General features: G+C 38.0%; 2 protein-coding genes and 1 pseudogene across 3 annotated transcripts in view; 2 read left to right on the forward strand and 1 right to left on the reverse strand.

The window, feature by feature from the left end:
* Positions 1-26,868, forward strand: part of Rab3ip (RAB3A interacting protein) — a 99,499-nt gene that overhangs the window by 10,191 nt on the left and 62,440 nt on the right. The window contains exon 1 of one of the 2 annotated variants that reach the window (XM_010644198.3): positions 24,657-24,675. The exons of the other annotated variant lie outside the window; for it this stretch is intronic. The gene's annotated coding sequence lies outside the window, so the exon portion shown is untranslated. Of the gene's footprint in view, positions 1-24,656; positions 24,676-26,868 lie in introns of those variants that run through there. 2 annotated transcript variants of the gene reach the window in all.
* Positions 3,866-5,340, reverse strand: LOC104876237 (heterogeneous nuclear ribonucleoprotein A3-like). The gene is given in 4 exon segments (XM_033763774.1): positions 3,866-4,350; positions 4,352-4,856; positions 4,859-5,288; positions 5,290-5,340. Coding segments are annotated over 4 exon segments (1,128 nt in total). The 3' UTR covers positions 3,866-4,208.
* LOC104876272 lies at positions 7,671-8,865 on the forward strand (annotated as a pseudogene).

Raw genomic sequence — 26,868 nt, forward strand, 5'->3', positions numbered from 1 at the left:
TATATACTTTCTCCTATAGTTAATCTGTTGTTTACCTTTCATAATTGTTCTTTACCCACCTGACAAAAGAAAAGCATGACTTTCACTCATCTTATATAATGGGGTGTGTGAAACTTTTGGGGGCATCAAAGGAACATTTTAAAAATGCATAGTTTTTGAGGCAGAGTCCTGTGACAACACACCAGATGGCTTCCAGAAGGAAATACTGATAGGCACAAATGTTTACCTGTACATCATCTTTCTGAGAAGTGTTTGCATCTCATGAATGAATGTTTCACATTATATTTAGGTCAGTTTTTTTTTCCAGTACGGGGGATCAAACTCAGGACCCTGTGCTTGTGAAGTGGGTGTGGCTCCACTGAGCTACATTCCTGGCCCTATTTAGGTCAGTTTTTTTTCCCCACATTATAAATTCAAGATTGAAAGTGGATCTTTGTCCACCTATAAGGAAAGAGGATTCTGAAATGATGAGTGCTTGAGCTCTTCCAGGAACTGGTTATGCCACATACTAGGCAGACTGGCACAACCGGGGGGTGATAACATGCAATTATCTCACCTTGTGTACACATTGTTTTATTCTTACTCAGAGCTGTTTCTTCACAGAAAAACTAGTTCACCATGAGCTAGATGAAGCCTAAAGCTTCTAAGGCCGGCTGTCATTTCTCTTTGAACATGTTCAAACTAGGACAAATTGTTTCACTAGATCAGTGTTATTTATGATTCCTTCCATTCTGCTGTCTCTTTGGAGAGTTGTGTACTCTCCATGATGCTAACCTTAAGCTTAAGGACGTTCAATTTACTAATAGTTGCCAATTACAGAAGGCTCTCCTTCTGTATATTGTTCTAAATAACTCCTCCAATTCTTGAAAAATGTTATTATTTTGTTAAAATGACAATATGCACACTGTAAAAATTAAAACAAAGTAGAAAGTATAAAAAAGGACAAAAGTACCCTAGATTCTACAACTCAAAAATAATTGTTAACATTTGGTGACTGATTATATAAATGTCCATTGCCTATCCAAGAGTTAAGGGATTTGAGGCACAAAACAAGGTGGTCTAGCTTACTTTATAGTAATATAAAGTTTTTTAATATATAAAGTTCTTTAATATAAAGCTTCACAAGTCAGAAGTTTCATTAGATAATGAGTTTCATTACACACACACACACACACACACACACACACACACACACGGAAAAAGACGCATTTGATGTGCCAGGCCTGGTGCCAAGAATAAACAGATGAATGACTGACTCTTCATCTGTGCCTTCAAGGAATTCACTGTCTAGATGAGAAGACAGACAAACAAATCATTGATAGACAGGAAGAGGTTATGGTCTGCTAAAATGAGCAGCATTAATGCAAAGCTGTGTGCACAACGTATTTAGAGAAAGGATCAAGAGGGAACAGCCATCCTCTTTGGTTGTCTTAGCAAATCTCCTTCCTTTGCAAGGCAATTCTCTATCCCACCCACTAGGGTCTTCTTTCTCTATGCAATGCTTACTTCATAAGGAGACTCAATACTAACTTGAAACTCAGTTATTCTAAGATAGCCAAAGGGAATCTAGGGCCCAGGATTTAGCTCAGTGGTTCTGCTCCTGCCTCGCAAGAGCAAGGATCGAGTTCGATTCCCAGTACCAAAAAAAAAAAAAAACAAAAAACAAAACAAAACAAAGGGAATGCAGGAAGCTTAGGAGCACACAAAATACTCAGAACACACATGGCCTTTACAGCTAGGCTGTTTGATGATAACATTAACTTTTGTGGATCTGCAAATATAGATGTCAGTGATTAAATCACTTCAGTAGAAGAAAAACAAGCAAGCCACAGGTAAACTTTACATACATAGATAAGTGATTGCTTGCCGTCCAGTAGTGTGTGTAATTTATTGTGATCACAAAGCAACAGACTAAGCAGCTTAAGCTTATTTTTTTTTTGTGTGTGTGTTGTGTGTGTGTGTGTGTGTGTGTGTGTGTGTGTGTGTGTGTGTGTGTGTGATATTTTGTACCTTTTGGCTCAAATGTCTTTAATAGTTTAGTGTTCTTAGAAATAAGCCATTTCATGTATGTGTTCCACAGCCCAGAAATCTCTTCAGGAGCCTGATTTCCTTTTGAAATAAGTGAACCTATTTGTTGTGACTTTTAAGTCATTTTTGTCCTCTACTCATATCCATTCCTTTCTTTTCACCCATTTATATTTTTCCTCTTTCTTCACTGTTTTCCATTCCTTTCTCAAAGCTTTTTATAGTCAGATTGCCTTTAACTGGAATATTTTTCTAGGTTTTATATTTGCAATAATCCTTGGTGTCTACCTACCTGTTTCCCTGATCCAAGTTCCTAGGATTTAGCAGGAGACCACTTCACAGTTAAAATCTTCCTTTACATCTGGGAAAATAGGAAGATATGTATAACTGTTTGCTCTTAATGTCTTATTTCTTAAGGACATTACTTATACAAATATTTTAGTTGTATTGACTTCCCTTTTGATGCATTGTTGTTCTCAAGATTGATTTTTAAGAGAAAAATGTTTGGATTGTGTGCACTTTTCATTCAAGATGAAAGTACATGTTGATGCACAAAATATGTTTAATGCACATATTAATTATTTATAAATTTGAGTCACAGGCTTCTGAAAGCAAGCATTCAAGCCTATCAAGGCTAAGTGGCTTTTAAATTATGTCTGTCAGCATACTTGTCATTCCTCTGGGTTAGAGAATCTTTTGCTAAGATATCTTCATGATATCTTACATCTTTACAAATAAAACCATTTAAAAATTTCATATATATGTATTATATATGTTAGTGTCGAGTTTTATTCAATTTTGTTTTTGATGTAAAATATAACATATCCTTCAACTTTTATATTTCATTGATGTGTTGTGTTTTTCAAATCTGGTTAACACCTATAATCAGAGATCCTTTTTATCTATTTTAAAGGTTTGAATAGTGCCTTATGTTTTTATAATTAGTATAACTTTCATTTCTTCATCAGTTAAAAGGCATTCATGGTAGGGCTGTTATAGAGTCATAGGGTTATCATGAAGTTAAATGAATCGATATATATATAATGGAAGCAGGAAGTAATACTACTTGAATAATTTCTCTGTGCCAGTCACTGTTGCAGGTGCTTTACATGTATCATTAACTCACTTATTCTTCCTTCCAACTCTAAGTGCTAAATATTATGATTGTAATCCTTTTCTTTTTATAGATAAAGAAACTGAGGCATGGAATTGAGCCTTGTTCCTAGGTTACACAGGGAGCAAATGGGAAAGCTGGGACTAAAATTTAGCTGGATGGATTTCTGAGCTTCCATTCTTACCCACCGTGTTAAATTGCCTCTCAGGGAAAAGAGTGTTTAAACGAACCAGGTTTTGGATTACTAGGAATTTTTATAAACATTGCAAAGTAAAATCCAAAGCATATGAAATGAATGCTTTTATGTTACTGGTGCTCAGTGTGGTTTGATTAAGCCATTTCCAATACCTAATGGCTGCTCTTTTAATAAGCTTTTCAGGCCCTTACTTCCTTCTCTACTATCTTTAAAACTCTAACTTCAGGTAAAAGCATACTAGAGACAGTTCAACTCTTTACTGCCTATGTGACCTTGAACAAATTACATGCCTCTATGAGCCTCAGTTTTCTCATGTGCAAAAAGAGTGGTAAGACCTGCTCAAGTTCTACAGTAGCAGTGCAGGGAGTACAGTGCATGTTTACCTGTACATGATACACCTTGCTTCTTCATTTTTCTCATTCTCTTTCCCTTCAACACCTTCCCCTCATTCACAGAAGCTTTGTTTCCTTCTACTCTTTCTTTTTAAAGTTAAAAATTCCTTAATTTTTTATTCCTGGTACCACTACCACAATTTACAGGGCAATATACCTGATGTAATGAAAAGAAAAAGAAAAAGAAAAAGCTACAACAGATAAAAGACCTCAGGAATGTACATCTAATTGACACTACATTGCTTTAATCAATAGCTGCACTTTTTGCAAACTGTGGCTATGACAGTCCTGAACCAGAAGGGTTTCCTGTTTAAGCTGCAGTAACTTTTCTGACTATGGATCATCGTTCCTTCTGTGGCAGATTTTTTACAGTTCCGCTAATGCATTTGGGATGACTGTCTCAAAGTAACCTGCAGCTTTCCTGACAACTCCTCACTCTCTCTCCTGCTAAGAACTGTAGCCCTTTTTTGTTGTTATTTTTTTAAAACCTTCTGCTACCATATCCACCACTTCCACCACCAGATCCATAACCACCACCATAGGGACTACCAGAGCTTCTTCCACCAAAGCTTCCCCCCTTCATGGGTTCATAATTTGATTGCTGTTGACCACTATAATTTCCAGTCATTATAGTTTCCACCACCACCATAGTTAGCACCACCAGAATTCCCTCCTTCATTGTAATCATCATATCCTCCTCCACTACCATATCCACCACCTTGGTTTCCATATCCTGGCCCACCACCACCATAGCCTCCTCTACTACTGTAACCAGGACCATCGCCACAGTTCCCACCATCACCTCCAAATCCATTATATCCACCATCACCTCCTCCATAGCTACCTCTGCTACCACCACCTCCACCACCACAGCCTTCTCTTCCACCGAAGTTTCCATCACGGCCAAAATTCTCTCCACCACCTCCAAAGTTTCCTCCACGACCCATGAAATTGCCAGATCCACCTCCACAGCCTCTTTGTGATCCAGCAGACTGCATCTCTTGTTTAGAAAGGGCCTTTTTCACTTCACAATTATGCCCATTAATAGTGTGGTATTTTTGAACAACAATTTTATCAACTGTGTCGTAATCCTCAAAAGTTACAAAAGCAAATCCTCTCTTTTTCCCACTCTCTCTTCCGTAACTTCTATGGCTTCAATCTTGCCATACTTTTCAAAGTAGTCTCTCAAATTATATTCTTCTGTATCCTCCTTAATACCACCAACAAAGATTTTCTTCACTGTTAGATGGGCACCAGGCTTTACTGAATCCTCTCTGGGAACAGCTCTCTTTGGTTCCACTACAAGCCCATGAACTTTGTGTGGTTGGGCACACATTGCTGCAACCACCTCTTCAACACAAGAGTAAGTCACAAAACCAAAGACCCTGGAGCATTTTGGTTGGGGATCTCTCATGACTACACAATCTGTGAGTGTGCCCCATTTCTCAAAATATTCTCTTAAACTATCATCTGTAGTTTCAAAGCTAAGGCCACCAATAAACAGCTTCCTCAACTGCTCTGGTTCCTTTGGATCATGGCCCTCCTCCCCCTGGGCAGTGGCAGCGACAGCCAGAGTTGGGCTGGGGGCGACCGGGTGGCTGTTTTACCTCCATTTGGAGACCAGACTCACCTCTTCCAACTTGAGTTCAATATCTCCTTCTACTCTTTTTTTCTTGTCCCTTCTTTCTTTCCCCTCCCTCCTCCCTTGTTCCCCTTCTCATTTGAACATTTCCTATTTCCCACTATAGATTATACTTTTGGTCCTTATTTCCACTTTTTGTTTCTCACACCAGATAGTTGGGTGTTAAAACATATATGTCTGATTTATTTTACTTAAGAGGTGCATCTATTTAGCTAGAAATGTTTTTTAATTTTTATTTAGTTATTTATTTTTGGTACTGGGGATAGAACTTGGGTCTTTGGGATTGTAAGGCAGGTGGCGAAACCACTGAGCTAAATCCCCGGCCCCCCAAATCTTTTTACCCATTTGTCAGTTGATGGGCATTTGGGCTGTTTCCAAGATTTAGCTATTACAAACTGTGCTGCTATTCATATAGGTATGCATATATGGCTGTGGTGTGATGCTTTTAATTCCTTTGGGAAGATGCCAAGAAGGGGAATAGCTGAGTCTAATGGAACCTCTAGTTTTAGTTTTCTGAGGAATCTCCACACTGATTTCTATAATGGTTGCCCTAGTCTACACTCCCACCCACAGTGCAGAAGGGTTCCTTTTTCCACACAGCCCCACCAGCATACCTTGTTGGCTGATTTCTTAATAAGAGTCATTCTTTTTGGAGTAAGATGGAATCTCAGCATCATTTTCATTTGCATCTTCAAATTACCAGTGATGTTGAACATTTTTCATATATTTATTTGCTATTTCTATTTCTTCATCTGAGAAATGTCTATTCATTTCAGATGCCCACTTTTAGAATGGGTCTTTAAACTGGGAGGGGGTCTGGTTTTTTTTGAGTTCTTTATATATTCCAAATATTAGTCCTTTGTTTGAGGAACAGCTGGTAAAAATTTTTTCCCACACCATGGGTTGTCCCTTCACTCTGTTGGTGGTTTATTTTGCTGTTCAAAAGCTTTTTAATGAGATCCCAGTTGTTCTTTGTGATATTTCCAGTGTGACTGGGGTTTTGTTCATAAAGTCTTTGCCTACACCATTATCTTTAAGAGTTCCACATATTCTATCTTCCAGAAAATTTAGTGTTTGTGTTTTAATATTTAGATCTACGATCCATTTTGGTTTTAGCGTATGGTGAAAGATATAGGTCTAGTTTTAATCTCTGGCATAAGGAAAGGCAGTTTTCCAGTACCATTTATTTATTTATTTATTGGTACTGGGGATTGAACTTGGGACTTTGCACTTGAGAGGCAGGTGGCAGAACTACTGAGCTAAATTCTCAGCCCGCCAGCACCATTTATTAAAGAGACTATATTTCTTCCAGTGAAGGTGTTTGGCTCCTTTGTCAAAGATAAGGTGGCTGAGTATGTTTGGAATTGTTTCTGCGTCTTCTAATTTCTTCCATTGATCCTTGGGTTTTTTTTTTTTTTTTCAGTACCATGCTGTTTTTAATCACAGTATCTGTTGTATAATTTCAAGTCAGGGATTGTGATACCTACCCCCTGCCTTGCTTTGTTGCCCCAAATTGCTTTTGCATTCTAGGTCTCTTCTGGTTCCAAATGAATTTTAGGATTTTCTCTACTTTTGTTATATGCTATTGGAATTTTAGTAGAGATTGCATTAAATCTATATAAAAACTTTGGAAGTATGGCCATTTTCACCATACTGGTTTTTCCTACCTAAGGACAAGGGATATTTTTCCATTTTCTTTTCTTTTTTTTTTTGGTACCTGGGTACTCCAGACCTTGTGCTTGCCAGGCAGGTGGCCCGGCCCTCCCATTTTCTGATAATCTTTTTGATCTCCTTTTTCAGAGTACTGTAGTGTTCCATGTAAAAGTCTTTTACTTCCTTAATTAGACTGATTCCTAGGTATTTCATTTTTTTGAATGCTACTGTGAAAGGTATTGTTTTCCTAATTTCACTCTCAGTGAGTTTGTTGTTTGTGTGCAGGAATGCTATTGATTTTTGAGTGTTGACTTTGTAACCAGCTAGGCTGCAGAATTTGATTATTACCTTTAGAAGTCTTTTGGTAGTTTTTTTGGACCCAGGCATTTGCCTGTTAACAAGCCTTTTTAGTTATGCTGTGGACTGCACACTACTTTAACACTGCTCCATTGTAAAGACTCACCTTCCTCCCCAGGCTCAAATATTAATTTTACTTACTCAGTCCTCAGTGTTGCTGAAATACTGCTTAGTTATAATGACAAGAGGGAAGAAAATAGTGTATGTGCAATTCTGATAACTCAACAAAGGAGAAAGCCTTGGCCCTTACACATTTGCACTTCCTTCTTGCTTTGTCTTGAACACGGAACAATGCCAAAGAAAGTGAAGCCCACCGAGAATGATGAGGGGTGTGTTCTAGTAAACTGGTGAAGGTAGAGGCAGTTGATGGGGCTTCCACTTTAAAATCTGATAACCCCAGTAGTCCCTTTGAAAGTTTAACCTCACCCATCAAGACAGAGACTTCTTTTCAAGGAATTCTTGGAGAAGAAGCCCCTTCCGCATTTAGAGGGATGACCCTGCACTAGCTACATACCAATCTCTCTTCAGGCTAACAGATTTACAGTCTGCGCCGTGAGATTATGTATTACTGAAGAGATGTGAATGTCTGCTGGTGTGTCAATGGGAAGAAGAAAGTTTTAAATAATAAAGTGCACTTTCTTCAGCTGAGAAAAGATTTTGATCAGAAAAGGGCAAAACTCAGTTTCACCAAACTCAGAGATTTAAAGATGATCTTTGGGGGATCCAGGAGAAGCTAAACTGTTTCTTTGGCTTATTGGTTGGCTCAAATGTGTACATAACCCTTGCAGGATCTCAAGGCCTACCTCCCATTATGATGGTGTTGAGGTTTTCATCCTGCAGCTGGAGGGAGAGAAGCACTGGTGGCTCTACCCGCCCAAGGTGGCGCTGGCACACAAGTACAGTGTGGAGTCTGAGGCCCTACCTGGTGCGCTGATGTATGAGTTCATATTGAAGCAGGTGGAAACATCAGCTGTTGCAACAAGAAGGTTAAGTGGCTTTCTGAGAACTCTTGCAGAAAGGCTGGAGGGCAGTAAAGAACTGCTTTCAAAAGACATGAAGGAGAGTTTTGTTACACATAGACTTCCTCCTTACTATGTAAGAGATGGAACAGAGAGCTGTCAACACCAGGTAGAAAGTTACCCAGGTTGGATAGCATAGTGAGACTGCAATTTAGAGACCAAATCATCCTCACAGTAGGGCCAGGTCAGAATCGATCCAGTGAAGCTCAAGAAAAAATGGTTTACATCTATCATTCTCTAAAGAATAGGACAGAGACACACACAATGGGAAAAGAGTAAACAGTCTCATGGACTTCACTTTCCTTTATCACATGTGGATGCACTGAGGCAAATTTGGAACAGTTCAACTATTTCTTTCTGTCAAGAACCTGAAACTACCTACAGACGAGAAAAAGGAGAGTTCAGTATTATCCCTCTGGATGGAATGTTTAATTCAAGTAGTTTTGTGCTTTTCCAGAAGCAAATAGTTGCTATTTTGTATGCTCATGTTTTTTTATTCTAGTATTGAGTTTATTGGTACATTTTAGGTATACAGAACAGTTACATTCATCATTGGGATCTTGTACCTTCACACAACAGGTCTTGGTTCTTATTTTTTCCCCTTGTCCCTGCCCTCCCTTCACCCCCTCCTCGCCTCCCCATTTACAAACACTTTATTTCCATTTTTTCATTTTCGTATATTTTTCTTTTCCCTTATTACCTTTCCTCTACCCTTCCCACTTTCCCTACACCTTTAGCCCTATTCTTCCTATTTCATATTGTCAATTATATCATTAGGATCTTATGTACCATTATAGTTTTTCACACCAGAGAAACTATGCTCATGTTTTTTAAAAGGGAAAATGTAGGTGCTAGGTAGGTACTGTTGTTTTGAGACCACTCACTGAGTAAGAGTACTGGCCATGCACACAATCCAAGAAGAGTATGTCAATCCCTTACCTTACAGCGTGTCTGTTGTGAGACATACTTGTACTAATGGGCACATGGAGGAAAAAATAGTAAAATACTAGGTGTCCCAGAACATGACCAATCCATGATTTTAAAAGCTTTTGAAAGCCAGTGTGGCACAAAAGGCACAACTCCAATAAACGTATCATGCAGAATTTTTTAAAAGGTCAAGTTTTTTTTTTTTTTTTAAAAAGAATAAAATTTACCTCTTATTTTGGTGATAATATATATGGTCCTGTTCTAGTCAGGTCCATATTGGTTTACACTTGTCTCGATATGCTCAATAAAAGTGTCTCCTCCTCTCAGGATGTTCTGGGTCAGACAATAAGTTATATGTCACTCTAGTGATATTGGGTATGGAGATGGGGGTGGGAAGGGTGAAGGGGGAGGATCAGGATACTGACTGTTGAGTGGAGGTGTGGCCAGAGTAGATTAGGGCAGAGGCAGATGCCTTCTAGCAGTCAGCATGTGGAAAGAAGGAGGTAGCAGCTGCAATGGAATGTACAGAAAGTACCCAGCTGCCAGTAAACACATGCCCCTGGGCTGCATTACTTGGTCTAATCAGTCATGTATATTAATTGATAGTGATTCTGGCAGCATTGGTCCTACCTGAAGGTGGAAAAGAAAATTTATCTAGCTGATTTAAGATATTCCAAGGCGTGCTTGCCCCAGTGTATCTTTCCACAAGTGCAAAGTCTGGAGCTTAACATTTTCACTATTAGAGTTACTACAATCAAATGTCCTCAAAATAATTGTAATTCAGTCTGAAGAGAACACAAAAGTGCAGGGGAAATGACACTCTTAAGGAGTTAGAAAGATTCTCATGCTGATTCTGCTTTGCCTTGCCGGCCACCCAGGGCAAGGGCATTTAACATTCTCAAAGTCTCAATCTCTTCAGTAGTAAAAAGAGGGAAATAAAACCTATTCAGCCTATCTCATGGGCTTGTAGTATGAATAAAATGGTTATGATCAGTGAAAATGCTCTGTAAATAAAAAGAACTCTGCAAATATCACATTGTTAGTATTATGATGTTACTGAAATAAAACTGCTGTTAGCTTGAGCATGCAGTAAGCAAGACCTGGGGAAGATGATACAAATTGGCTAAATGTTGACAGGGTTACAGGGTGGAGAGGACTGAAGCAGGCTGGCTGGTCACCTGAACCACCAGAAAGCTTTTTAGAATAAAACACACTAGTAAGTACCATCCCAAGAGCTTGATATTCGGTTGACCACACACAGCACAGAGTAAGTCATCTGGGGAAAGAGTGGGGAGAGAAGACGCTGCTGAACATGATGGAGAGTAGGCTAGAGTGTAATGGTGTGTGAAATAATAGAACTCTTGCATTGACAGTTTTTTTCAGAGCTAGCCTTGCTAGGAAATTAAGGGCATAAATGAATTTCTGGTATTTTTGGTAACTCTTTCATCCAATCCACTCCTTAATTCTAGAAAACAAACTCCATATGGGTAAAGATTTTTGTCCCTTTACTTCATGGCTGAATACCCAGCATGTAGAACATTTTCTGGCACATAGGACCAGAAAACTATTACATAAATGTGTATCATTTGCCTTCAACTCTTTTCCTCATTCATTTCTGTAATTTAAAGTTGGCTAAGTTTTGGTATTGCATTTCTGGAGCTATATAAGGGGAGAATTAAACCAAATTTAGGTTATAGGGACTTGATCCAGGCAACATAATGGTGGCTTGCACTTGGGACACTTGTTACTTTCACCACCAATCTCAAATCTTTTCTAGTGACTTGTCAGGTTCTGTTGACAAGTTCTAATATCTTGGTAGTCTTCAAGCACTAGAATTACCTTACAAAGAACAGAATTATTTTTAAAGTTGCACTGATTGGTTATACCAAAAAACAAAATGATAACAGGAGAGTCTCAATTCTTACCAAAGTTCACTGCTATCCTTTGGGCACTGTAATATGATAATGATTTAGATAATTTAGTTTGGCAATTGATTTTGTTAACTTTACTGATCACCTTAAGCTTTCTGGATGAGAAATGATTTAGACTTTATCCTATGTACCTTCCCTTTTATGTTATTACTTAACCAACTACTAGATGACCAGACTAATCAGTTCAACTGAAGAAATGTTTGTTGAGATCCTCTTACATGCAGATGGTAGAGCTAAGTGTGTGAAGTTAAGACAAATATTACCTCTCAGTCTCTGGTGAGATAGGTGGATGATACCAGAAATATGTAATATGCAAATATGTATATATTAATGTATATTAGTATGTGTGGCCAAGATGCTTTTGAGGGCAATCAGTGGAATACCTGATTTAAAGTTAAGAATATTTATTACCTTAAAAACAAGGGCTTAGGTATATGTATGTGTACACACATTTACCAACATTTTCCAGAAAGCCTCAATATCTAGTTTGCTTTTGATCTTGGCCTGGACCCTCTAGACTGCAGAACCAGAGGCAAGGATTACTGTGTACAGCTTTATTTGAGAAGTACAAGGGAGGCTGATGGGGATAACTTAAAAAAAGTGGAAGTGAGGCAAGAAAAATGCAAAGCAATGTGTTGTGCTGTGCAACTGCTCTGGCCATTTCACAATGGCCCTGGCAAAGACACAGCAGATGTTTGGCAGATGTGTCAACTTGCATTCAGGCCACGCTCACAGTGATCCACCTCTTCCCACCAGGCTGTACTTTTCCTACATCACATCCAGCTCTAAATCCATCAGTGAACCAATCCAATATCATATAGCCATGGTCCAATCACTACACCTCTGAGCTCATGATGCTTTGGGGAGACATCTAGATCCAAGCTATAATGGGTGTATATGGTTTCTAGTAATTTTTTTACTATATTTCATTTCATATTGCTTGTTTTTCTGATTTTTTTTCTATATTTTTATCTTTTTAAAAATACTCTTCTAATTTTATTTTCTGTGATGGTTTTACATTTCTACTACTACTCTCCTGAACTCTTCTATCTTGCATTTTATCATCTTCTGTCCTTTCTATGTATCTTCCTTGAATTCTTACATTTTTTATTATGGTTTATTTTAATAGAGACAATTGCCTCATTATTTTTCCCAATTCAGAGATATTTTTCAAAGCTGGTTTTTATCTTCCATAAGAGCATTTTATTGGTAAAATGTTTCTCATCTGGTATTTTGCTCCTTTCCTCAAAAATTTTGCTGTAATTTCTTTATATATCAGTTGTGTGCTACTTCCTTTCTTATTTCTCATCATTGGATCAAGTAGGTTTTCTTGGACCAGTTATTTGTAAAAGTTTCCAATATGGGTGAGAACAAGAGTGAGAAGCAGAAGGAGGAGGAGGAGGAGGAGGAGGAAGAGGAGGAGGAGAGGCAGCAGCAGTAGCAGCAGCAGCAGCAGCACCTATTTTTCATTAAATATAATCTCACTCCTCTGTTGCTCCTTGAACAGAATGCTTCCTGCGAATATGGCATATCTTGGGTTTCTTTGTACTGAATCAAACTGAGAACACATGGCTTTTGTTGTTAGCTGGCTTGTTCTAGTCCTCACATCTCCATTTACAGAGGATAATGTTTTAGTAATTCAAGTGTATTTCTTACCTTTAAGAATTACACTTTTGGTGGGCTGGAGATTTAGCTCAGCGGTTCGGTGGCCTGCCTTGCAAGCACAAGGACCCAAGTTCAATCCCTGGTACCAAAAAAAAAAAAAAAAGAATTACGCTTTTGATAATACTGTGTAGCTGAGCCTTCTTGCTGCTGAGATCTGTCTCTACATTATTTTTCTCTCTACTTTCTCCTATACAATTTCTGTTCAGTTTCAGCTGCATTTGCCAACTATAGATGTATTGAAATCTGGTCAGTAATCTTTGTTTGAAAAAGAAAAATGGATTTTTGGGGGTGGAAGCTCTGTTCTTGTACTGTTAGTTCTTGAATTTTTGTAAAGATAAAATATTTCATATGATAAAATATTAATATGCCCAGTCATGCTTACATCATAGTGATGTACAGTTTTAGGGATTAAAAAGAAATCCATACTCATGTAGCCTGGATTCTCTGCTAGAGCTATTAAAAATTACAGATTTTTAGAATAATATGTCTTTAAAAATTGATGAAATCAACTATGTTTATGGAAATACACTAATATAGTCTACCAAAAACTAGGGATGACTCATCTTTTGGAAATTTCAGGACACCAAGAAATACACCAAAAGTTTACATTGTTCATTTACTCCTTATAAAGCACCAGGCTAAGCAATATTCATATGTTTTCCACAGAGCAGCTACAGCTTTCCTCAAAGTCAGATTCTAGAATTGTCTGAAACATCTGGACCCTGAGTTGGAATCACTGGTAATGAACTGGGGCAGATGCCCATTCCTTGCAGCCAAAACAGCTTGGTTATCTGGCAAGAATTATTTCACACAGGGATGATGAAAGAGGATTCCTGATCTTGAAAAATATCAGCCTGAAATAGGAACTTGTTGATTAATTTTGATTGTGTTAATGACAAGATAGTGATATATATGACTAAACAATTCTTGAGATGTCTGGACTATATTCAGGCACCAGATAGTTGAATTTTTAGTCCAAATTTTTATTGCTGATGATATGGTTGCTATAACAAGTTTGGATTTCAGTAGTTTCATGAAAGAAAGCCATTCAGAATGAAATATAGGACAATTTTGTGATTCATATGCCATTTCTCAAATTCTAATTAAATTTTGTCTTTTTTTTGATAGCATAATTCCCTTTCAGGTCTATGATATTAAATTCCTTTTGCAATCAGGTTGTACATAGATGAGGAACACTTGGTAATTCAAACACATCTTGAGATCTGCACACCAAAAGTAGCTGCAGAGAAAAGTATGATTCATGTTCATCAAAATATGCATCTTTTACAATTTGGACTTCATTTCTATCTAAACAGTAGAACAGCTCCTCAAAATCTATAATTCCATAAAATTGAGGGCAATATTCCTGGTTTAAGTCTGAGATTTCTTTCACTTCCTGAAACAGAGTCCTTTCTTTCCCCTACAGTTTTACATTCAGCATATTAGGATGTTTGATCAGAACAATAAGAAAGCAGTCAATTGGGTGCCTGCATGTTGAATAAGTTGGGCCTTTGGGATCCCTTTAATTCCTCCAATGTCCTTGGTCTCAAAACTTCTCTTTAACAAGTTCCCATAACTGCTTTCTCACTACATTAAAGTAAACCTAAACTGCATAGATTGCTTATTTTCCCCCAAACTGGTAATGGTTAAGAGCACAGGTATGAAGAATGTTGACAACCATGATAAGTTCCATTCTAACACTAGGATAAAAAGCTTTCTTAAAAAGTTCAAATCACAAACACACCTGATGAACTATGTAAGGTACACTAGACCCCTCTTTCACTTTGAGTTAATATTGAAGCATTTCTCTCTTCTTTTACTGCAGGTACCCTGTTTATAGTAAACATCCACATTTATACCAAACTTCTTAAATTCCCGATTTAAAAAATAGCCCTTGCAAAGTTTCTGTGCTGTAGTTAATCAAGATCAGTAAGATAACTTAGCTGGGTACTGCTGCTTTGTGATATTCTATTCTGTACTTTGGGTACATGTGATGTAAGTCTTAAATAAAATGGTCTTAACATTGTTATATAAGTATGCATGATTACTATTTTAAAGTCTTTTTTCTAGTTGGAAGCTCACTGTATGTCTTGATCATTTTCTTGTGTGGGACAAAATACCTGCAATTTAAAGGAGGGAATGTTTATTTTGGCTCCCAGTTTCAGAACTCTTAGTCCTGGCATGATCAGCTAGCTCCAAGGTAATATCAGTAAAACTGCTCACTTCATGACAGCCAGGAGGCAGAGAGATAACTGAAGAGCAGGGAAAGGAGATATACCCTTTTAAGTCACACCCTAGGGAACCCCCTGTTCTGAACAGACCCTACTGCCTAACATGTTAGCTATATCACCTCCATGATTCAGCCCCTTCCAAAAAGCCCTACCTATGAGCAGATGAGGTTTTGGGGGGACATTCTTGATCCAAACCATAACATTATGTAAAGGAAATAAAAAAGAGAAGCCAGCTATTACAGTTAAAGAGAACTAGGAATAAAAGAGCTTTCCTCTTGCTTATGAGAGACAAGATCCTTAGTCTGTCTAGAGTATATTTTGTTGCACAGTCAGTTTTTGTGACCATTCCCTGGGTACATTAATAAATGTGCTATTTGTCTCTAATATATTTCTATACATTAATAAATATAAAACATTGGCATACAATCTACCTTATATTATTTAGGTCTTTTCTGCACTTATTTTATTTTGGACCACTTCACCTTTTCTAGGTGAGAGCTAAATTAAGTAGTCATGTTTTCTGTGGACTTCTTTTGGAATTTGTTGTGTATGCTTGTTAGGCTTCTTTAGAGGAAAGAAATATATACAAAATTGGGTAAGGGAATTTATTAGATAGTCTTACAGGATCGCAGGTGGGAAAGTACACTATGGCTCTCTCCATGGTGGTGAGCCAGAGGATCCAGAAGCTGCTCAAGGTAAGCTGGAAGCCACAAAACAAGAGGGAGCAAGGATGCTGTGTAGTCTGAGATGAAAGGGCTGGGAGTTCTCTGAAGAGTTGCTGGTGTGAGCCCAATGTGAAAGCCTGAAGAAATTGGAACCTGATGGGCACTGACAATAATAGGAGCAAAAGATGCACCTGCTCAATGAAAAGCTGAACAGAATATAGGTTGACTTCTTCCGTTTCATTCTATTGAGACCCCTCAGCAGCAAATTGGTAAGAGGTGGAGCTGCATGGTAATCTGCACCCCAACACAAGTACTCCCCCCACGTGTGCACCTCTGGCCTCCTGGCTGTGCTGGTACCTGGATTCACACCACAGAAGCACAAGGGGGCGGATCATGAAGGCCGTTGTCCTGAGCTCTAGCCTTGATTTTTATTTAATTCACACAGTTAAAAGTGATAGATTCATAACTAACACAAATTCTCATTTTCTAAACTGTAATTGATGCATCTGTGTTGCTGATTGTATCACTTGGGATTAGATGTTGTGATTGATCTAATCAGTTGTTCTTCATGGTATAATGAAAAAGAGATTGCCTCAGAGTCATTAGAGACTCAAAACTTAAAGACAAGCTATGACAGGAAGATCAAGATATTAACCCAGGCAACAAATCAAGGACAGTACCAACAACAAAAATAAAAATGGGAAGACATTCAAACAAGGCTCAAGCACAAACACAGACTTCCAGCTTACCAAGGGCAAATTCTAGGATAAATGAGGTAGAAAAGTCTGATAATCAACCACCTAGATTTCCTGAACTGATAGCACAGGAAGTAACAAAACAGATGAATAAGGCTCTAGAAAAATTAACAACAGGAATAATTTCCCAGATAACTACAGAGATGGTGAGCAGAATGAATGACATGATTAGAGATTCTAGAACAGAAACAGATTTAAAAAAAGTGAGCTCAGGACCATGTTATGAGCTCAGTACCATGATAGAAGCTATGAATGCCCAGCATAAGAAAGAAATGGAAACCATGAATGCCCAACATAGAAAAGAAATAGAATCCATGAAACAGATTCAAGCAGATATCCAGGAGATTAAAAACTGTACTGAAAGTTTACATAACAGATCGAGCCAATCTGAAGACAGGATATCAGATGCAGAAGACAGGATGGAGGTCAGTGACCATGAAAAGAAGGATCTCTTCAAAATAGTAAGGGAACATAAAAAATCAACCAACAGCTCCTAGATACAAAGAAGAATACCATAAGACTGATAGGAGTCCATGGAAAAGAAGGAGAAAGTACAAATGACATTAAAAAAAAAACAAAACTGTGCACAGAAATAATGACAGAAAACTTCCCAAACAGAGGGGAAGAATTTGACATACAGATAAGTGAGGCATATAGGACTCCAACTAGCCATGATAAAAAAAATCTACACATAGACATATAACAATCAAGATCCCAGAAATCCAACAGAAGAACAAAATACTACAAGCAGTTAGACAAAAGAAACAAGTTACATGCAAAGAAAAGACCATCAGAATCACAGCAGACTTTTCAACACAAACTCTCAAGGAGAGCCCAGAGTGAGGTATTTCAAGCCTTAAAAGAAAGCAACCTCCAACCTAGACTGATGTATCCTTCAAAATTATCTTTCAAAATTGATGGGGAAACAAGTTACTTCTATGACAAAGGACACCCAAGAAACTTCATGAATACCAAACCAGCACTCCAAACAATTCTAATATCCTAGAAAAAGACAATGAAGATCACAACTCCATGAGGCCCAACAGAGCAAACCCAGCAGGTGAGGCAAGAAATTAAAGGGAGAAAGGGAATAAATTAAAAAGAGCAAACAAAAGAATAACAACACGATGATGATAAGTCAATATATATCACTTATAACCATCAATGTTAATGGCCTCAATTTGCCAATCAAAAGAACTGGCAGAATGGATTAAGAAGCAAAATCCAACAACATGCTGTATATAAGAAATACACCTAGTTCAAAAACTTACAGACTGAAAGTAAAAGTATGGAAAACAGTTCTCCATGTGACAGGAATCTGGAAAAAAGCAGGGGTAGCTATCTTATTTTCAGAAAAAGTAAATTTCAAACCAAAACTAATGAAGAGAGACAAAGAAGGTCAAAACATTCTTGTAAAGGGAATAATCCAAGAGGAAGATGTGATAATATATATGCATCAAACACTAATGCCCCCAACTATACAAAACAAATATTAAGGGACATGAAAAAACAAATAAGCACTAATACAATTGTAGTGGAGGACCTCAATACCCCACTGTCACAAATAGACAGGTCATCTAGGCAAAAAATCAACAATGAAATACTAGAACTGAACCAGGTTTTTGAATAAATGGACTTAACAGATATCGACAGTGTTCCACCTGACAAAATCAGAATATACATTCTTTTTGGCTGCACATGGGTCATTCTCCAAAACAGACCACATACTAGCTCATAGAACATGTTTAAGGAAATACAAAGGAGTATTCCATATATACTGTCAGACCATAGTGCAATTAAACTGGAGATCAATAACAAAAGAAACCACAAGAACTTCACAAACACATGGAAATTAAATAACACTCTCCTGCACAACCAATGTATTCGACCAATGAGAAAATTAAAGAAGAAATTAGACAGTTTTTATAAATAAATGATAATGCCAATACAATACAATATAGGAATCTATGGGACACAATTAAAGCAGTTCTATGAGGGAAATTCATAACAGTGAATGCCCACAGTAGAAAAACAGAGTGAGCTCAAATAAACAACCTAATGCTGAATCTTAAGCATCTAGAAAGAGAAGAGCAAGACAAACCCAAATCTCGTACAAGGGAGGAAATGATAAAGATCAGAGCAGAAATCAATGCAATGGAGACTAAGAGAACAATACAAAAAAAATCAATGAATTGAAGAATTGATTTTTTCAAAGGAATAAACAATATTGACAAACCCTTAGCCAACCTTATCAAAAAAAGGAAGGAAAAGGCTCAGATCCATGCAATTAGGAACAAAAAGGGTGAAATCACAACAGATCCAGCAGAAATCCAAAGGATCATCAGTACTTACTTCGAGAAACTGTACTCTTAATAAAAAGGAAAACAGAAGAAATGGACAGATTTCTAGATTCATATGAACTACCAAAGATGAATGAAGATATAAAAATTATAAACACCCCAATTACAATCAATGAAATTGAAAATGTAATTAAAACTTTACCAACAAAGAAAAGCCCAGGTCCTGATGGATTCAGTGCTGAATTCTACAAAGCATTTAGAGAAGAACTACTGCCAATACTTTTGAAACTTTTCAGTGAAATTGAAAGGAAAGTGATACTTCCAGATTCATTCCTAGAAGCAAGTGTTACTTTGATTCCAAAAATGAGGGGAAGACCTAACTAAATAAGAGAACTATAGGCCAATCTCCCTAATGAACATAGATGCAAAAATCCTCAATAAGATACCGGCAAACAGAATACAGAGGGTCATCAAGAAGATCATACATCCTGACCAAGTCAGATTTATCCCAGGTACACAAGGATGTTTCAAGATATGTAAATCAATAAATGTAATACACTATATTAATAGAATCAAGGACAGAAACCATATGATCATCTCTATAGATACAGAAAAAGCATTCAACAAAATTCAACACCCATTCATGATTAAAACCCTTCAGAAAATTGGAACAGATGGTCTTTATCTCAATTTGATAAAGGCTATCTATGAAAATCCAACAGCCAACATCATACTAAATGGTCAAAAACTGAAAACCTTCATGCTAAAATCAGGAATGAGACCAGGTGATGTCCATTATAACCACTCCTGTTTGATATAGTTTTGGAAACATTAGCTATGGCAACTAGACAAGAGAAAGAAATAAAAGCAATAAAGATAGGAAACAAAGAAGTTAAACTGTCGTTATTTGCTGACGATATAATACTCTACATAGAAGACCCAAAAACTAAACCAAAAGAATTCTAGACTTAATTGACAGATTCAGTAGAGTAGCTGGATACAAGGTAAACACTCAAAAATCAATAGCCATCTTGTCCACAAATAATAGACTCATTGAGAGAGAAATTAGGGAAACAATTCCTTTCACAATAGCATCCAAAAAATGAAATATATAGGCATTAATTTAACAAAGGAAGCAAAACCCCTCCCACTGAGAACTACAGTACTCTGAAAAAAGAGATCAATGAGGATATAAGAAAATGGAAAGCTATCCCTTGTTCCTGTGTAGGAAGAACCAATATAGTGAAAATGGCCATACTTCCAAAAATGCTATACAGATTCAACACAATCCCGATTGAAATCCCAACAGTATATTTCACAGAACTAGAGAAAACAATACAAAAATTCATTTGGAACTAGAAGAGCAAAAGCTATTCTAGACAACAGAGGCATGGCAGAGGGTATCACAATTTCCAACTTGAAACTATACTACAAAGCCACTGTGTTAAAAACAGCACGGTACTGGCAATGAAACAGACCCTAGGATCAGTGGAACTGATTAGAAGATGCAGAAACAACTCCAAACATATTCAGCTACCTCATCTTTAACAAAGGAGCCAACTATCCTCACTGGAGGAAAGAGTGTCTTTAATAAACGGTGTTGGAAAAACTGTATTTCAACTTGCCAAAGGTTAAAATTAGACCCCTCTCTTTCACCATACACTAAACTAAAATCCAAGTGGAATGGGGAAAAAATAAGAACCAAGATACGTCATATAAAGATACAAGATCCCAATGACGAATGTAACTGTATTTTATATCTAAAAGGTACCAATAAAAAAGTATTAAAAATAATACAATGGAAATTCATAGAGTAGAATTCCAAAGATTGGGGTTCCACACCCAGCTATGGCACATTTTAGCCCAGTGACTCTGGATAAATCATTTCCTCTTTCGGGTCCCCAGTTTCCTTATTTGTGAAAATAGGTGATGAGGTATGATAATTTAAAGGTCTTCTCCACTGATATTTTATGACTGTAATTACTTTCAGCGACTTCACATCATTCTTGTGATCACTACTAATCATATCAAACATCTTCCCTTTGAATGTAGATTTGAATGTTTTTAGCAAATAAAATTTATTAGAGCTAAAATTATCATGTACAGCAAATGCAGATGATACTGTATTTAAAATTTAGAATTATAATTGGCTTCTTCCTCATCTTTATTAATGTATATTCAGCTTTAAATGGTGGGAAATCCAACACAAACAGGCTTAAGCAAAGAGAAAATCATTGTTCATATATCGAAAAAGTCCAGTCTTTGGTTTCAGGCAGAGCTTGATCCAGCAAGACAAATGATATCATTAGGACTCAAACTTGATTATCGTATCTTTCAGGCCTGGTTTCTCCATTTTAGCTTCATTCTTAGGTACTGTTATGGTTTGGGCCTAGATGTCCCCCCAAATCTTCATGTGGTCATAGGCTTGATCTACAGTGGGAAGCTAGAATTGATTCATGATGCAATGCTAGGCTCAAGGGCACTAGGATTAAGGGTGTGAGTGCTACCGGCCCTAAGTAGCCCAAATAAGGAAGAAGGGGCAGAGATGCTGGGAACGCCCCTTGTTCCCTTTGTTGCCTGTGTGCACCACATTGTTTCTGCTCTGCCAGGCCTGTTTGTCATCCCTGTCTTGGAGCCAGCTGATTATGGACTGAAACTTCTACAAACTATAAGCCAAATAAACCTCTTCCCCTCTAACTTTGGTTATTAGCTGTTTTGTCTCGGTAATGAGATAAAAGTAACTAACACAGACACATTCTGCTTTGGACATTAAGATCACTTCCAAGAGCTCAAGGCTCATCTTCGTTCTCAGCAATTCTCATGGAAAGTGAAATTCACTTTTCCTAAAAAATTCCAAGTCTCAGGAATGATTCTGATTGGCTTTCAGCCATTTGTTTATCACTGAGTCAATCACAAAGATCAGGAGGATCTGTGTGGTCAAGGGTGGTCAAGCCTGGGTCATATGCTCACCACTGGAGTCATGTGAATCATATGGCCTGTATAATCACTGTACTGATGGCAAAACTATATAATGGATATTGAGGGGAGAGATTGAGAGGGGAAGGGCAGGGGATAGATGTAATGATTTGTTATACTAGAAAAGTTATTGAAATATTTCCTTTCCTGTTTTATCTGCAATAAAGGCATTCACTCTCTCACACTATAGCATCCTAATTTCCTTCCTTCCAGTCATTCCTCTCTCAAATGCATTCTAGGCACTGCCACTACATTAGTCTTCTTCTTAAGGCATTGTTTGGATAATTTCACTCTCTAGCTCAGACTTTTTCAATAGTTCTATTCTATCAAAATCCATATTCTTTATCCTGGTACTTATGATCTTTCCACAACCTGACTTCTGCATAACTGTCCAGGCTTATCTATCTACCTGCACTTGTTCCATGTTCCAACTAATCTTAATTGCTCATCATTAACCACACTCTGTGTTTTCTTAACATTGCTTTTTTGCTGTATGATCCATCTTCTCAATTAATTCTTATGTCAGATGACAAGCCAGAGGCTACTGTTATCTCCAATATCCTATTCTTGCCTTTTGAGTGCTAGAACCATTGATTTTGGGGGGTACATGGCTAACCAGTAGACACTGTACTTAACCAATAGGGTTTAAGTGTAGTTATATATGCAACTTCTGCAAATGTCCTTAAGTAGAGAGATATGTTCCTCTCTGCTCTTTTTTGCTGGTCGGAAAAAGAATGTGATGGTTGGACCTTGAGCCGTTATAATGAATCGTAAAGTAGATGTTGCATGTTCAGGATTGTGAAGCTTCATGATAGAAAGTTTCTGTTAATCAGAGAGCCCTTGACTGCCTACACTTGCAGGGGAGGAGTAAACTTTACTTTATTTAAGCTATGTTACTTTGAGCTTTTAATTGCTGTAAAAATCAATCCCTCCATGAAAATATTTTGTTTAGAATAACTTTCTGATGGCCAGTAACAGAAATTCATTCAAAGCAAAAAAGGGGAATTATTTCAGGAATGTAAGAATTTCTCACAGAACCTGTAGGAAGGAATGAAGGGCGCCTTCAGGAAAAATGCCTTGAGAGAATGTGAAGAACTAGAAAGACCCCACTGCTAGGACTTTGCTTTGAGAGGAGAGCCCCAGAGCACTCTCTTGAAGGAAGGCCACCTAGGGTATTGATTTCCTTGATATTCAGTTGACCAGGCTCAGCCATCTAGGCACTTGGAGTGTATACCCGTGCACCATGATACAAAAGAGTTCAGCTATTGCTCCAGTTGGTGGCAGACCTGGGTGTCATCCACATGGTGCTGGTTTTATGTACATGCAGAATGCAAGAGTTGTAAGGTCAGTGTCTTACCTTTCCTGTTGCTGGGACACCCACAAGTTAAAGGAAGGAAAGTGTATTTAGCTGACAGTTTGTAGAGGTTTTAGTCCATAGTTGGCTGGCTCCAAGGTAAGGTGACATGGCAGAGGAGAAAAAGTCCATGGAAGGGAAGGTAGGAGGCAGAAAGCAGCAGCCTCCCTTTACCTTTTATCTCCTCTAGGCTATAAGCTTTTTGGCTGGTACCACCCGCACCTGGGATAGGCCTTCCCATTAGCCACACCCAGAACTATGATAAAGCAATCAGTGTACCAATTTGGTTATCACACACCCTTAATTCATATTCACACACCCTAGATCCAGCTACCTATGAGAGCATGAGGCTGGGGGGGTGGTGATGCATCTAAATATAAACCATGATAGTCAGGGAGGCTTCCACCCAGATTTCAGAAGGCCTGGGAGGCCAGGCAATGTGAGGAGCTTGAGACTGAAGTCAAAAGTAGAGACTCCCATCACGCTGGAAAAGGCAAGAACATGGAATGTCTAAGGAAAGATGTGAGGAGTGAGCAAAGTTGGCCTAAGAGAGAAGTCATGAGGGCTACAATGACAACCAGCTACGCAGAAGAGGCAGGGAATCCAAGCCCTTTGGAGTTCACATTTTACCACAGATTGCCCAGGGTGCTGGACATGGAACTGAGATTTAGTGTTTGCCCTGCTGGATTTAGGTCTTGCTTTGGTCCCATGGATTTAGGTCTTGCTTTGGTCCCATTCCTTTTTTTTTTTTTTTTTTTTTTTTTTTTTGAGACAGGGTCTCACTATGTAGGTGAGACTGACCTGGAACTCACTATGTAGCCCAGGCTGGTCTCGAACTCACAGTGATCCTCCTGCCTCAGCCTCCCGAGTGCTGAGATTACAGGTGTGTGCCACCACGCCCGGCTGGTCCTATTCCTTTTGCTCCAATTTCTCCCTTTTGGAATGGAAATGTTTACCCTATGCCTTTTTATGTTGGCAGTGTTTAACATTCTCTTCACTTTTACAGGGCCTCACAGTTGAGTTTACCTTAAATCTCAGACTTTGGACTTGGACTTGCTGAAACTGTTACAACTTTGGCAACTCTTAGAGATGAACTAAATTAAATGTATTCTGCACAGAGGTACACCTAAGTCTTTTGATTGTTGGGACAGAATGTAATAGTTTTTAAGTGTAACTTCCCCCAAAGGCTCACACATTCATAGGTGGGGCTTTTGTGAGGTAACTGAATCATGGGTGTGTGGTATTTATCAGTGGATCAGTCCACTGAGAAGTTTCCAGCTAAATGTGCTCTTGGGAGATGAAGTCTGGTCAGAAGGGGTAGGTCACTGGGGGTGTGGCCTGGAAGAGTATATTTCCCTTCCTCCTCCTTTTGTCTCTCTCTGCTTCCTGTCATACCATAAACAAGTATTTTCTACCATGCCTCTCCGTCATGCTGCCCTGCCTTAGAGCTATGAACTGAAACCCCTACAAACTGTGAGCTGAAAAGAACCTTTCCTCTTTAGAATTGTGGGTGTGGTATATTTTGTCCCAGTGACAAAGGAAGTAACTAAGACAAATTTAAAATAACAAGTCTGTTTTAAACTGGAGATACCATGAAAATATACAAATTTTCTTAACTTTGGAAATAAAATAATGGCAAACAAGCTACAAAAGTTACAGCTAAGGGTAATAGTCTCAGAATGACTTGCCCAATTTAAAATATCTTTTATATTTATTTCCTTTGTCTTCTGCCTCAATTATGAATGGGAAAATCTTCAATTTATAAAATTCAGTTTTATTTTATATGTTGTATTTGATATTACCTGTATAATCTATTTTTTAATGAAACGGAAAGAAGGTAAACTTGAGTACTTTATAAAATTTATGTTTTAAACTTTGTTTGTCCCTTTCATATATGGATAAGCAACCTAACATAGGATGTTCACAGCATTTTACATACTTTATAGGCCGAGGTCCCAAATGTTTAACATACTGAAATATATCTTTGTCTCTTTGTTGTCAAGCTGAGGTATTATTATAGGTAACTACTATTACCCATCTCATTCTCAAACTGCTAGTAATATAAGTATCCAGGGGAATACCTGTAAATACATTCCAGAGCCTTGTGGATGGTAGATGACTTGCAAATGGATCAGTGTAGGCACAGATATATTACTATTTCTTGTAGGTGTATGATATGTTAGGCCTAACGTAGAACATATTATAGGGCCTGTCCTCTTAACATTCATATACCAAGACAGTGTACTCTGCATGTGTGTCATTCACTCACTCTGCACTTAATGTGAGTCAGTTCTACTGCATATCAGGCTTTGTGTCTGCTCTCAAGGAGATCATAATGTAATTTAAGTAGAGAAAAAAATTACAATTATAATTCTGTATAGAAAGTGGTAGAAGTAGCTTAGAATTGCAGTTAGGAACACTGAGCCCATACTGGGGTGGGTATGGGCTGGGGGCAAGCAACAGTGAAAGGTTCATAATGGAATTGATCCCTGGAAGGATAAGCAGGAATGAGATAGGTCAAGAAAAGGTAGGGAACTAGGAAATAGCCTTGCAAAAGGAAACAGCATAAAGACAGACATGTGTGAGAGTATCGCAAAACTAGGAGCCCTCAAAGTTTGCTATGTGTTTATTTATTCCCTTGCTATTAACACACTTGTCTCCCTATGGTTAATCTTTGGATGGAGGGGTCTGTTTGTAATGGTTTTCCTGTCTCTATGTCTAGCAGAAGGCACACAGATATTAGAGTAATAAATGTTTGAAGAATGAAAGAACAAATGAGGAAGATCACAATTTAGTGGGCAATAAATGAGACAAGGTAGATTTAAGAGTTTGGGAATTAGAATGGATAAGACATGGTAATACATAGGAGGTGGAGTAAAACATAAAAACATTAGATTGGAACAAAACTTAATTTTTAGGTTTCTGTTGTATTATAGGTGGATGTCAACAGTAGTTAATAATTTGTATTCACTCTGTCTTGTAATAACATTGAGTTTTTACATGTAGTAAACCACTCAAACTCTCAACAACTCAGTGTTGTAGGTATTCTTATTTTAGCCATTTACTAATGAGGAAACTGAGATGAGAGTTTAACTGGCCCAGGTTTACAGACATAATAGGGATGGCAGTTTCAAACCCAAGAATTCTGATTCAAGTGGAATACAAACATAACATACTTTTCTTTACCTTCTCTAAGATGAGTTCAATTCACAGAGTAATGGTTGGGTTCAATGTGTAGCACAGAAATTGCAGGTCTTTCTTTAAGTAAACTTAAAGACAGACTGTGATTGCTTATCTTTTGTTGGGATTTTAGGCGCATGGCTGTGTCTATAATTTCACTTTCCCCACTGGGAGGTCTTAATGTGGGGTGGAAGTTTGATAAAACAGCTCACACAAAAGATAGGACAAGGCAGGCACAGAAAGGACATCCTCAAATGCTGGAATGGTTGCTGGAACGGCGGGATCTGGGTTCCACCAGGCTTTCCCTGCCATCCTCCTCCACACACACATTATAAGGTATATACAGTCTGGGCCCGCACCTCAGCTCGGTTGTACCAGTCCTCAACTCACAGTGAAGACACCTTTTCAGACTCCTGGCGAGCCCAAGGCGCTGCAGGCGTCTCCAGGCAGTCTCTAGCTCCGCGAGACAACTCTCAGGGCAGCCGC

Source organism: Fukomys damarensis, unplaced genomic scaffold, assembly GCF_012274545.1.
Source record: "Fukomys damarensis isolate Sample0158 unplaced genomic scaffold, DMR_v1.0_HiC HiC_scaffold_15, whole genome shotgun sequence".
NCBI lineage: Eukaryota > Metazoa > Chordata > Mammalia > Rodentia > Bathyergidae > Fukomys > Fukomys damarensis.